This window comes from Vidua chalybeata, chromosome 12 (genome assembly GCF_026979565.1).
Source record: "Vidua chalybeata isolate OUT-0048 chromosome 12, bVidCha1 merged haplotype, whole genome shotgun sequence".
Classification (NCBI taxonomy): Eukaryota; Metazoa; Chordata; class Aves; order Passeriformes; family Viduidae; genus Vidua; species Vidua chalybeata.
In genome coordinates this window covers 6,982,107-6,994,183 of record NC_071541.1, presented here as the reverse complement: position 1 = coordinate 6,994,183, position 12,077 = coordinate 6,982,107, and the positions used below count along the sequence as shown (strand labels likewise).

At 48.8% G+C, this 12,077-nt stretch overlaps 1 protein-coding gene across 2 annotated transcripts in view; it reads right to left on the bottom strand.

The window, feature by feature from the left end:
- Nucleotides 1-2,931: 2,931 nt before the first annotated feature.
- Nucleotides 2,932-12,077, bottom strand: part of PRICKLE2 (prickle planar cell polarity protein 2) — a 103,947-nt gene continuing 94,801 nt past the window's right edge. For both annotated transcript variants that reach the window (XM_053954028.1, XM_053954029.1), the window contains one exon: nucleotides 2,932-5,621. In XM_053954028.1, the coding sequence (XP_053810003.1) occupies nucleotides 4,753-5,621 (869 nt within the window). In that variant the 3' untranslated portion in view covers nucleotides 2,932-4,752. The remainder of the gene's footprint in view (nucleotides 5,622-12,077) is intronic.

Here is a 12,077-nt window from a genome sequence, read left to right as displayed (position 1 = left end):
TTCCCCCTCTTCAGAGATTCAGACAAGCATTCTTGTCATTAGAAATGACTATAATAGTGTATTCCTTCCTTCCTTCCTTCCTTCCTTCCTTCCGCAACTTCCGCAACTTCCGCAACTTCCGCAACTTCCTTCCTTCCGCAACTTCCTTCTGCAACTTCCTTCCTTCCTTCTGCAACTTCCTTCCTTCCTGCCTTCCTGCCTTCCTGCCTTCCTTCCTCTCCCCTGCACTAAAATGTCACCACTTGTGGATGCTTTTGGAAAGGGGCCCCAGCTCTCCAGTGCCTCCTCTTTGTAATCAAACTGAATCTGAATTCCTAAATAGTTCTAAGGATCTAGGTTAAAAGTGTGTTGCATGGAAAAAAAAAAAAAAAAAATAACCTTTAAAATAAAATCCTCTGGAATTACTCTAAGTTAATGAGCTTTTCTAGACATGAAGGATGGTCATCTAATAGGTGGCAGATAATCTTCAGGAGAACGAGGACAGCCTAGATTTCAAGAATAGCGTAATTGTATGTAAATGCAAGGAACTGGGAGCTTTTTTTAGCCTGAAAGAGCAAAGTTCATCAGATACCAGGGCAGTTCAAAGCCCAGGAGCCCAGACTACCTGAGAGCTGGGGAAAGGGCACAGCAGCAGTGCCAGGTGGGTGCTGCCAGCCCATACTGCACAGGCATGGATTTTTAGGGTATCAAATTGTGAGGGTAAACATGTGTCTGTTTCTCAGGAGCAGTCGGTCTTTGCCAAGCTGATGTAATTTATTAACCCTCCACTCAGCAATGCTGTCCCTCTCTTCAAAAGCAACTGGGTTTTCAAAGCCAGTGAGTGCTTTGGGCTAGCCAGAGCCACTTGGGCCTTTAGCAAATGTGGGATTATCTGTGGATCATCATTTCCAGACAAGGTGCTGCTGAACATTTCTAACTTTACACTTCTGATCTTTCTGCAGAGGCTTTGCTCATCTCATTAATGATGTATCTGCCAGGTTCAAGGCTGTGTGGCTTTTGGCTTCTTGAAAAACAAGCCTTAGTGTGCTGGAAGCTTCTCTGCACAGTTTTAGTGGCTTTTGGGCCAACATGTTGTCCTGGGGCATTTCAGGTGTTGCAGGGACCTTAGGGAGCCCCCCATGTCTGCTGGGGAACATGGATGTGAAGGATGCTGTGCTCCCACCATCACACGCCTCACAGCCAAGTGTTTGATGTGAACCTTGGCTTTGCAATGGAAGTTAACACCAGCCCATCCCATGGTAACACTGGGTGGGTTTTGCCAAGGACTTTCTGGAGAAAAAAAAGGGGGATAAAAGAGATATTTTACAGAAGAAAATTGTGGTAGCAATAGATCTTAGCAATCAGATTTAATTATTTTTGTAAGCAACAATGACAGTGTGCCAGGCTGGCTCTGCAGCACAGCTGTCTGGAGGAGCCCAGCAAAAAGCTTCCTGCTTGGCCAAACCAGGGAAACTGCAGGTGACCCCAGGGAAACTGGGAACCACTGACACTCACCCCAAGCTTTAGGTGGTGTCACCTTCAGCAGTTCTGGAGACGCAAAAGCAAACGTCAGCACATGGGCCCCGCTTCCACGTGCAGTGGGCACAGAGAGGAGAATCAGCAGGGCCAGATGGCAATGGAGCAAGATTTTACAGACTTGTAGCTCCATCCCTCAAGCTCAGTGGGTTTGTCAGAAATGGTTAATCATACTCCAACTGGGCTAAGCAGAAAAAAAAAAAAAACAACCCAAAAAAACCCCCCTTCTATTTTCTTTTTCAATCACGTGCTTCAAAGTGTACTGGACTTCTGGAGCCCATATGAAAAATCAAAAGTGTTTGGAAGCTGCATTTGCCTTTATTGCTGAAATTTGTACCAACTCTGACTTTCCTAGAAAATGTGATCTGCCACTTTTCTGAGGTGCTGGTGAAGGGTCCATCCGAGGGGAGCATCACCCGAGAGACTCTTTTCTCCCCTGTTTTGTTGCCCATCTGTTCCAATTCCAGCACTGCTTTAAAACTGGAGTGCATTGCAGAGATGCAGAGATGCTCTGCAGTGAGAACGAAATTTTGAAGAGTTGCTTCCAGCAGCAAAACCATCATGTGAACAGATGCACTGTGCCTGGGATTTTAGTACAAAAATTGCATGTGCAGAGTGCTGCAATTCTGCTGCGAGGAGTCACTGAACTTGTTCTGTTACCCCTGGTGAGAGGCAGCAAGCAGGGAAAGGGGAAAGGCTGGGGATTAGTTTTTTACCATTTGCTGAGCAATCCAAGCTCCTGCTGCACAAGAGCAGCTCAGCTGTACCAGAGCTGACAGACATTGGTTGTGCTTTTAATCACAGACAATAAATTAAACTGTACATATTAAATTCCAATTAGATAATAACCTGTAGTTACAGTGTCATATTTGTTGTTGTAAGCAATACCCCTATCCAGCTTAACAGGTCTGTTTTAGAAAACATGGGAAAATCTGTGAACTTCTAAGAAAAGGCTGTTATTTATGCATTTCAGGTTGATAGTCTCCCCCAGTATGCCAAAGGCCCAGCAGGGATTTCAGCTGAGCTGTGCTGGCTTTTACCAGGTGAAGATTTCAAAAGCTGTGTGGATATGGCTCTTGAGAATATCCTTTAGTGGTGAACATAGTGGTGCTTGGTTGTTCTTGCTCAATGATTTTAGAGTTTTTTTCCAGCCTAGATGAATCTATGATGTAGCTTTTTTAACAAGAAGTAATGGGTCCAGATGTTACCACAGCAGGTCACCAACCCTGGGGAAGGTGTGTGGTGTGCAGGAGAAGCTCTTCCACCAGCTTTCCCTGCCCACCAAAACCATGCCAACGATGGAGCTGAGCTGGTTTTTGTGCTTTTATTGCAAGACCAGCTCAGTAAAAATCAAGTCTTCTACTCACAATTAACCAACACTCCTTAAGAGCAAAAAATGTACACAAGACTCTTCCCTTTGGATGAATATTTCCATTTATTCCAACTGGAAAAAACATTTTTTTAAATATATTTAAGTATCATTTATTTTTTTTTCTTTTTAAAGGAATAATAATTATCACATTGTCCTTTACAAACAACAAAAAAATTCCTAGCAATAGTCTGTGGTATGGAGACATCCATCTTCTAGATTTTTCTGCATCTGCTGCTTTGGGTAGGCATGGGGGTGTCCCTGTGTGTGCCCAGGGCTGCCAGTGCCATCCCTGCAGGGATCCACGTTCCCAGCGTGCAGGGAGGGGCTGGCCTCAAGGTGCAGGGACACCCTGAGGTGCCAGCAGCACATGGGCCGAGGGCAATACAGCTGGTTAAGCTCTCAGCCCTCCTGTGGCTCAAAGCCCAGCCTTATCTGAACCCCCACAGGTGCTTTGGGTGCCAAGAGCCCCTTTTGCAAACTTGCTCCTTTATGGGAAGCACTGGGACAACCTGGCCTTGGCTTGCAGCTGGGATGGCAGAACCCCAATGGATTAAAGCACACAGAGAACAAACTCACATCCACCAGAATACAACACAGCTGAGCCCTATGTAGGGGCCCTCTGCCGCAGCAAGGGGCTGGGCTGAGCCCCCCAGGGGACGAGCCCTGGCCACAAACAACCCCAGAGGGGCGAGGGCATCTTGCCAGGCAGGAGGGGCCCATGGGGAGCAGTTTGCAGGTGTTCTCATATGTCGTAGGCAGGAGGCAATACTGAGACTTCCACTTGGTAATGAACAGCAGTTAACCCAGGAGACTAGAGCACCATAAGACAAGTCTATATTCAAAACAACGTCATGCTGACATCACACAATTGCACCATTTACACTTTATTTACTCCAAATAATAGTTCAATGTTTAGTAACTTCAGCGTTCTCTACAGAGGTGTGAAATTCCTTCTCCAGCTTTGGTAATTTACAATGTTGCAGACATTTGGTAGTTCTGGTCTTTCCTATTTAGTAATAGTAATAATTTTAAAAAAAAGGCCCTTTTGCAGCTGTCAGAGGTTCCTGTATCTGACTGATGGAGTGTACCTGCAAATCATAGGCTTCAAAATGCCACTGAGGCTTGTCAAGATTTAATGAATCAAAAAACATTCTGTTTATTGACCAGGATCAAAACAAATAAACAGAAAAAAAGGGTTAAAACAAAAAAAAACCCTCAAAACCAATGAAAACTCAGACTCTCACTGATAAACTTAAGTGATGATGAAATGGAAAGGGGGTTCCAAAGTACTGTTTGGTTAGCTCTGACCAAAAACAATTCTGAACGTGTATGCATTTTCCCAGTGACTCCTAAGATATAGAAATTCCTCTGATATTACAAAATACAAAAATATTTTCTCCAAACTCTCATTTACATTGCATTTACAACAATCATGGAAATAACTTAGGCTCCCACACTGTCCAAGAGACAAATCACCTACCAACATGGCTAATGGAAAACAAAAATGTGGTGGAAAGCAAAACCTACCAGCAAACTGATGCTGAGAGTCAACAGTGGCAACCAAAACATACGGACAAACAGAGCTCAAGAGAGTGGCAGTATCTGGGAGAAGGAAGAGAAACTACTGGGTAAATATTACAGGCTAAAGTGAACTTTTAAAATTTTTATCTCCAAAGTTAGATGTGCAAAATATATTCACTGTGCCCAGGATTATGACTATTTATAGAAGCCGGTCTATAACCTTCTTAACAAATCCCTACTCTTCGGGCCTTTTTTTTGTTACAATAAAAGCACTTACATGATCTAAAACAGTGCAAGATCGTGAGTTAATTTACATTCTCCCAAGGTGCCTGGCAAGGATGCCATTAGGATATGATACAGTTCTTGCTCTTCTGTCTTTTCCGGCTGTGCAACTGTCCCCTGGCCCCCACCGTGGAAGACTTGGGCATGCTGTACGAGCCGTACTTGTGCAGCAGCTCCTCGCTGGTCACGTACCGGAGGCGGGCAGGCTGCGGGATCGGCTCCCCGAGGAAATAGCCCTCGTTGTCGGACTCCGAGGAGGAGGAGCAGGTGGAGCACCAGTCGTATTCGGCAAAGTAGGGCCCCCATCTCTCGCCCAAGTGGTTCTGCAAGGCAAGATCCGACACCGTCCGGGGACAGTGGCCGTAGACATCCCTGCAGGGACCCTGCTCCATCGTCTCCCTGCAGCTCCTCTGGTGCATGAACGGGTCGTAGTCGTCCCTGGCTCGGAGTGAGGGTCTCTCCTTCAGGCGGTAGCACTGCTCGCTGGCCAGGTGCAGGGCGTTGTCTGAGCGGGAGCGCCGGGAGCGCCGGGGCCGGTGCGGGCGGTAGTGCCGGTCGTCGTCGCGGAGCACGGTTCTCCGGCGCGTGCGCTCGCTCATGGGGGCGTGCCTCGGGATCTCCTGCGCCCCCAGCTTGCCCCCGGGCACCCCGCTGCCGTAGTCGAAGCTCTGGTGCATCCGCCCGTGCGACGGCCGCTCTTGGTAGCCGAGGGGGCTGGCGAGGTCGTGCAGGGTGGGCTCCATGTCCTGGTACTGCTGCACTGACAGCAGGCTGCGCACGGACTCGGCGCTGCGGAACTGCATGGAGGAGTTCAGGGTGCCCATGTTGCTCATCTTCTCCGAGACGTTCATGCCCGAGTCTTTGCTCAGGTCAGGCATGGAGAACCTGGAGAGGTGCTCCTGGCGCTTGGCTCCACCGTCTGCTGAGAGGCCTTTGCATGAAAAGGGCAAAGGGGGAAAAAAAAAGAAGTTAAGAAAGAGAATTTTCTGTCAGCCAAGATGCAGGGTGGAGGCTGGTTTTGGCCCAAGACTTTTGCTTTAAAAAGTAACTCAGTGGTATTGATCCTGTCCTAAAGAGCCCTTTTTAAGAGGAGGACTTTAATTTTTTTATAAAGAGCAGGCAGTTCCTCTGGGGAAATCACACCAATTTAAGGTGTTTTGAGTTGGATTCCAAGCTGCTTTTCACGACTTCCTTTCCCATATGTCTACACTGTCTGCGACTTGATAGGAATAACCAACGATGCCAGGGAGAAATCATGCGTCAGAGGTAACCTGAGGCCTCCTGCACACCGAGCTAACTAGGGTGCCATGATCCAGCACTCACACCTTCTGCAATGACAACACATTTTGGAGGACTAAACAACGTCAGTGGCAGATGAAAACACAGCCACTGACTTAATTCAGGGTTCTCACTATGCAGCACCTCAGAGGTCCCCTGAATGATACCCGTGGAGAGGCCAAAGCTGCAGCTGGGTTTCCCAGGAAGGAAGGAAACGCCCGAGCACCAGAGGGTCTGCTGGAGCTCCCTGTGAGCAGCAAAATAGTGGGAGGGTCAGACTATCCCTGCAGATATCCAAGGAGTTGTGCATGGGCAGGAGCCAGAAGCGTGAGCTCCAACTTGATGGGCTGCCCTGCTTGGGAATGTGACCCATTAGATCTCTCCAATGTGCCAGCGAGCCCTGAGCTCCTGCAAGGTGCTTTCCTTCAGCCCAGGAAGCCTTCACCTGGCGGCAGGGAAGAAGTGGGGTGTCTGCTCAGCACCTGCCTGTCAACAAGAAACTCAATGCACCCCACAGTGCCCTAGTCCTTGGCTTGTTTCATGGGTGTTTCCTGACTATTTTCTGACTATCTCCCCGTTGGCTTGACAACTGGCAGCAGTCACTGGTTGCATTGCAAGCTCAGGACAAGATGTTTCGCAAGTTATTTCAAAGAAAATCTGTTCCATCCCAAATCAAATGTGGAATGTTTGCTTTGGCAGCCTTCTCCCCGTCCCTTCTCCGACAACATCCCAGTGCAGACCCAACACTGTGCATCGTCAGCAGAATTTCCAACATGACGCACAGCCTTTATGCAATCACTAACCATTTATGACTTTGTAAATTAATTATAAAAAATAACAACCCAGCCCACAATTCAAGAATAAAGCCTTTTTTCCCTTAACAAAAGCTGCTTGCATTTCATCAAGAGCTTGGCTCCTTTCGCATTAGCTGCTGCTGCTAAACCTGAACAAGAACAAGGGTTGCTGTCACTAACCCCATTCATGAGCTGCTTCAGGGTTTCCTTGGGCTCAGCCTTGAAAAGATCAACAGAACCTGCAAAGCTGGACAGAGTCTTCCAAACCCTGCTTTCGGTGCCATCATGGAGAGCTTTAGCCTGGCCCTCACAGGGTTTGGTTTTGCTCCCCGAGTCCCAGCTTCTTTGCTTTTCTGTTGTTAATGGGGATGTTTTTGGAGTTTATGATTACAGAGGAAGGTAAAGTGAAGGCGATCCCTGAACACCACAAGAAGAGGGAGAGGCTGGGTTAAAAAGAAGGGAAAGCCATGGTTTTTTTGACTTTTTAAGTCAACTTCATGCTTACTTTTTTCCTCCTTAAGTCACACTGACTTTGAGTGAGCAAGCCCAACCCCACTCATTGCCCTTTGGAAAAAGCCCTGTGGATGGGCTTCCTGTCCCCTTTGAAGACCTGCCCACCCACACTCCACACTCCCATTATGTTTCTCCTTCTCGCTGGAGCTGCGATTTTCTGCCTGTGAAGCCAGTGAAGGCATCTGTCACATCAGGCACTGCTCCCCATGCACTGTGGAGGAGCCCAGCAGCACCTGGGGAGGGAAAAGCAACTTGGTAACATGTGCAAGACTTCCTGAAAAGCCGGAGCAACAGCGGGACTCTGCTGGCAGAGCTGATCACAATGAGAATCATGGCTGTTGACAGCCCAATGTGGCCTTAATCACATCTGTCAGACAATAGCTGACACCAAGGAAAATGAGCCCTCGGTGACATTTATGCAGCACTTCATTAAGGGAGCCGGTGCAGCTCTACAATAAGAACGAGCAACAGCAGTGCTGTGCAGAAATACAGCTCCAACACCACAGGATACTTCTGTGCCATCAACACATTGATTTTGGCAGCATCATTAAAAAGGGGCTGACCTTGCCTCACTCACAGGGGTGTGGCATGAGCTGGTGCTTTGCTCCCAGTGCCAGCCATATCAGATGGTACCTGTGTGTCTCAGCTGCCCCTCACAGCCATCTCCCTCCTCTGCTCCTGCATCCAGCAAGAATAAAACAAGTGTCTGGGCACAGGCTCTGGAGACATGGCAAGAGTGAAACAGTATTTTTGAATTAAACAAGACATATCTGCATCCTTCACATCACAGACAGGAATGATGTGGCCAAGATCAAGCAGGACGACCAGGAGGGAAACCTGTTTCATTTTGTGTAAAGCAAGATGTGATAAATGAGGTGCTTCGGCTTGGGAAGGGCACAGCCAGAGCTTCACTGCTTTAGTTGGTGCAGGACAAGTGTCTGCAGCCCCTCATACACCTCCAGCAGACAACCATGAGTGCTTTAGTCTCTTCCCCTTAGAAGACAGCACGGGGCAGTGAGTTCAGACAAGGATCCTGTGACCACATGAATGGCTCATGCTCAGAGTGCGAGGTTTAATCAGTCATGGGGATGCTTCTGGCTGCTCATTCAGACAGCTTGATTGTAATGAAGCACAAATATTCTGAGATCTTGATTCGCTGGGAAAATGCTGATTGTAAGAGGAATCCAGTACTGAACATGTCCATCGCTATTGCCAGCGCACAGAACTTGGGTTGATGGAACCTGTGCTCAGGAGGCTCTGATGCAAAGCCAGTCCAATATCCAGTGGCTTCATCTCTCCATATGACAGAGTGGAAAAGGCTCTATGCTGTGTCTTCCCAGGTAGACTGGGCAGGCTGCACATGCACAAGCCTTTTTTTTGGGAGCCCCGCTTGGAAGTGACCCAGCAAGCTGTGCAGTTGGGAGAGGGAAACTATCTGCTGAAGGTGACAGTGGAGGATTTATTCCACTCGCTCAGGAGCAAAGCTTTGCTTTTCCAGCTGAAGGCACTGAGAGCTCTGCACGGCTCTTATAGTGCCCACAGCAGATTACAGGTCCAGGATGCAATTCAGAATCCTTGCAAAACACAAAGGTGTCTCCAGGCTGAAGTTAACATTTATGCCAAGGCATCATGAGCAGGGCTAGGCCCAGATTAGTCTTTCTAAGGTCTCAAAATATTCCTCTATGGCTCTCTGTGGAGCCACAAGACCTCAGGAGGCATAGTGGGAACAAGCCAAAAGTGCTCCAGTCTGACCGCAGTGAGATCAGGGGATAGCAATAACCATTTGTCTAAAAAAATTTCATCTAGAAAACATGACCTGGGAATAAAGTTTTAAAGAGCAGAGGTTGTTTAGTCTAGAGGAGAGAAAGCTGAAGGGGATATAGTAACAACCTTCAAAGGCAGAAAAAAATGCTTGCAAAGAGGAGCAAACACATTACTCTCCAGGTCTGCTGACTCCTGCAACAAAAGTTTCAGACTGGAGAAGAAGAAAACCCTTCCTGTGTAATCACAGCAGAAGGTGACTCGGGCAGGCTCTGGCACCAGCGGGTTTCCCTGGCACCCAAAGGCAGTGGGTGCCCAGGCACATGCAGGGTGTCTCCAGATTCCTGGTCCCACACTGCCCTGGGTGGGGCGAAGGTGGCACCAACCCCTGTCTCCTGAGGTCATTTGCCATTCCAGAGCTACACCCATCCATGAGGCCCCATCTTCCTGAGCTGCCAGTATTTATGTGCAGCTGTTGCAGCTCCTGCTTAATGAAGTGTTTCATCTGGGAAGACAGCTAATAACCCAAGAGAGCTGCAGTCTGGAAGAGCACATGAGGTGAGACCCCACCATGCAGCCCTGACTTTCTCCCAACAAAGAAATGTGAGAATCTGTTTCCCAAGGCCATCCAAGGGAGCAGGAGCCCTGCGGTGTGGGATGGTTGTTACCATGTCACCAAGACCATTCCAAGGGTGCAAACCCAGGTATAACATGCTGACCCCACCAAAATTTACTTCTGCATGATGCTCTGAGACTCTGAGCACATCCACTGTTGGCTGCCCCAGAGGCTCATGCACTGGAAGAGATGTCACTGCTGCCTCCAGCACGGTGCTTCGGCCAGTGGCCGTCCTGGAGCCAGTCTGGTGCCAGCACCACAGCACACGTAGACACAGCAGGTTTTTCTGCTGCTGCTCTCCACTGCATGGGGCTGCCAGGCTCAGTATTTCACCCTGCAGCCATGGAAACATGTGCTTTTCCAATGGGCTCAAGGGAAAGCTGCAGCTCGGCTCTGGGTGCTCGATAAAGAAGTGGAGCTAGCTGCAGCACCAAGAAAACCAAGCAGGTTTCTGGTTAACATTCAGGTTTGCTAAGAACACCCTGTACCATCCCCTCTGAAGTCTGTCTCCACCCCTCCTGAGAACCATGTTTATCCCATAAACACTGCCAAGGGAATTAACATCCAAATAAGCAAAGCCACAGCACAAAGATACGCCTGGTGAACATCACCTCTACAACCTTGCCACAACAAAGCACTCGGAGGCGCTTCAGTCCCGCCGTGTGCTTTGCTAAACGGGGGCTGCAAGTTGCACGATGAATTATTAAAGCACTCGGCAAATGACAGCAGAGAGGCCCCGGAGAGCGCGTGGGCTGGGTGTGAGGCTGGGAATGGAGCCCCCCATGAGGGGAAGCAGCTCCCAGCCCCCATTAAATCAAACTCCCCGTGAAGCTGTGCTAACACGGGGTGAGCCAGCATCGCACTGCAGGAGAGCACCAGCCAGGGAATGCAAAATATCCTGACATAGGATATTGCAAACAACTAGGGCTATGCTGACGCTTGCTTCTTGCCTTAACATTTATCACAGCAGACACACACATCTGTGCATCACAGCTCTCACCACAGAGCCCCACAGAGGTGCCTGGCAGCACCAAAACCCAGCACCCAACCCCGACAGCCAGTGTTTAAATGCAGCTAGAGATGCACAGGAGGGTACAGCACAGTGTCTCTTGTGTCCAGTCCCCTATGCCAGAGCCTTCTCTCTCATACAGCACCAGGCATCCTCAGCACCCCTCAAACAGGGTTTATTTCAAGGTCAATCTGTAGAACTAAAAAGAAATTTAAGAAGAAACAGCTTGCACAGAGCTTTGTTTATAGCTCAGCCCTGTCTCACTTCTGAGCGACCTCAGGGCATGCAGAAATAAAGCAGAACCTTCATGTAACTGGAAATCATGGAAAATAAACAATTTGGGGGAAGGCACAGCCCCCACCAAGTGGGTCACAGTCCCACCAGCCTCCCATGGTATGTCCCCATGCGTGACCCATGACTGTCATTGGGTATTTCCCACCCAATCAGTCCTTTCCAGCTTGGTGGAAGAAGTCCCTCGCTGCTTGGAAAAGAGTTGGATTTTAACCTAGAAGTCCCCCTATAGCTCCTTTATCAGCACTCCAATCTCCTGCATCCTCCCCAGCTGATGGCCAACAAGCCATGTTGGGGATGATGCCTCCACCAATAACATCTTCCAGAAGTCAATTTTGGTTGTCCCTCTGGTTTGCATTACCCCACCTGCTCTGCACTGTCCATGTGTGACACTGAAGGGGTGAGGACGTGCACGAGGTTGGCCCCCGCAGCAGGCACACCAAACCTCCCACTGTTGAGTGGCAAAAGGTAAGTGAGGGGGAGAAGAAATGTTCCTGACAGCTTTACAGTGGTTTGGCATTGGGCCTTTGGGGTGGAAAACCTCTATCTTCACATCGGCTTTGAAATGATCTGTTTTGGATTAAGAAATGTTATACCTGTGCCTCAAAATTGCAAGAATTCCCCCCAGGGATCTGATCTTCCAGCTTGGAAGTAGTTTTGTGCTGGCTGTGTCTGGGAGAAAGAGAGTGATAAGAACATGGTGAAGAGCTGGGAGCCTCCTTTTTTCATAGAAAAACTCAGGAACAGCCAATGTTTCACTTTCTGGATTGCATAACTCAGCTGGAGCACTTGGGGCACCTGCCCCTCTCCAGCACAGGGGGAAGGAGACCAGCATCCAGACCCCTCACTGCCATCCCTGAGGGTGTTCAGGAGCTGCTCCTAAGCCCCCAGTGCAGGAGAGGCTGGCTTAATTAATGTCTCTCCAGAAAATATAATCCTGGTCCTTAGTCAGGGCTTGTTCTTACCCTCACTTGCCCTGCAGCTTTTAGCTCCTCTGCAGGCAGAGGAAGAAAAGGGACTGGAGACAGATGATGCTGCCAGGTCACTCTGCAGCTCAGACATGCAGGGATCAGCCCTGTTCTCTCCTCTTTCTGGTTATGTCACAGTTGTCTAGTCTGGAAAAAT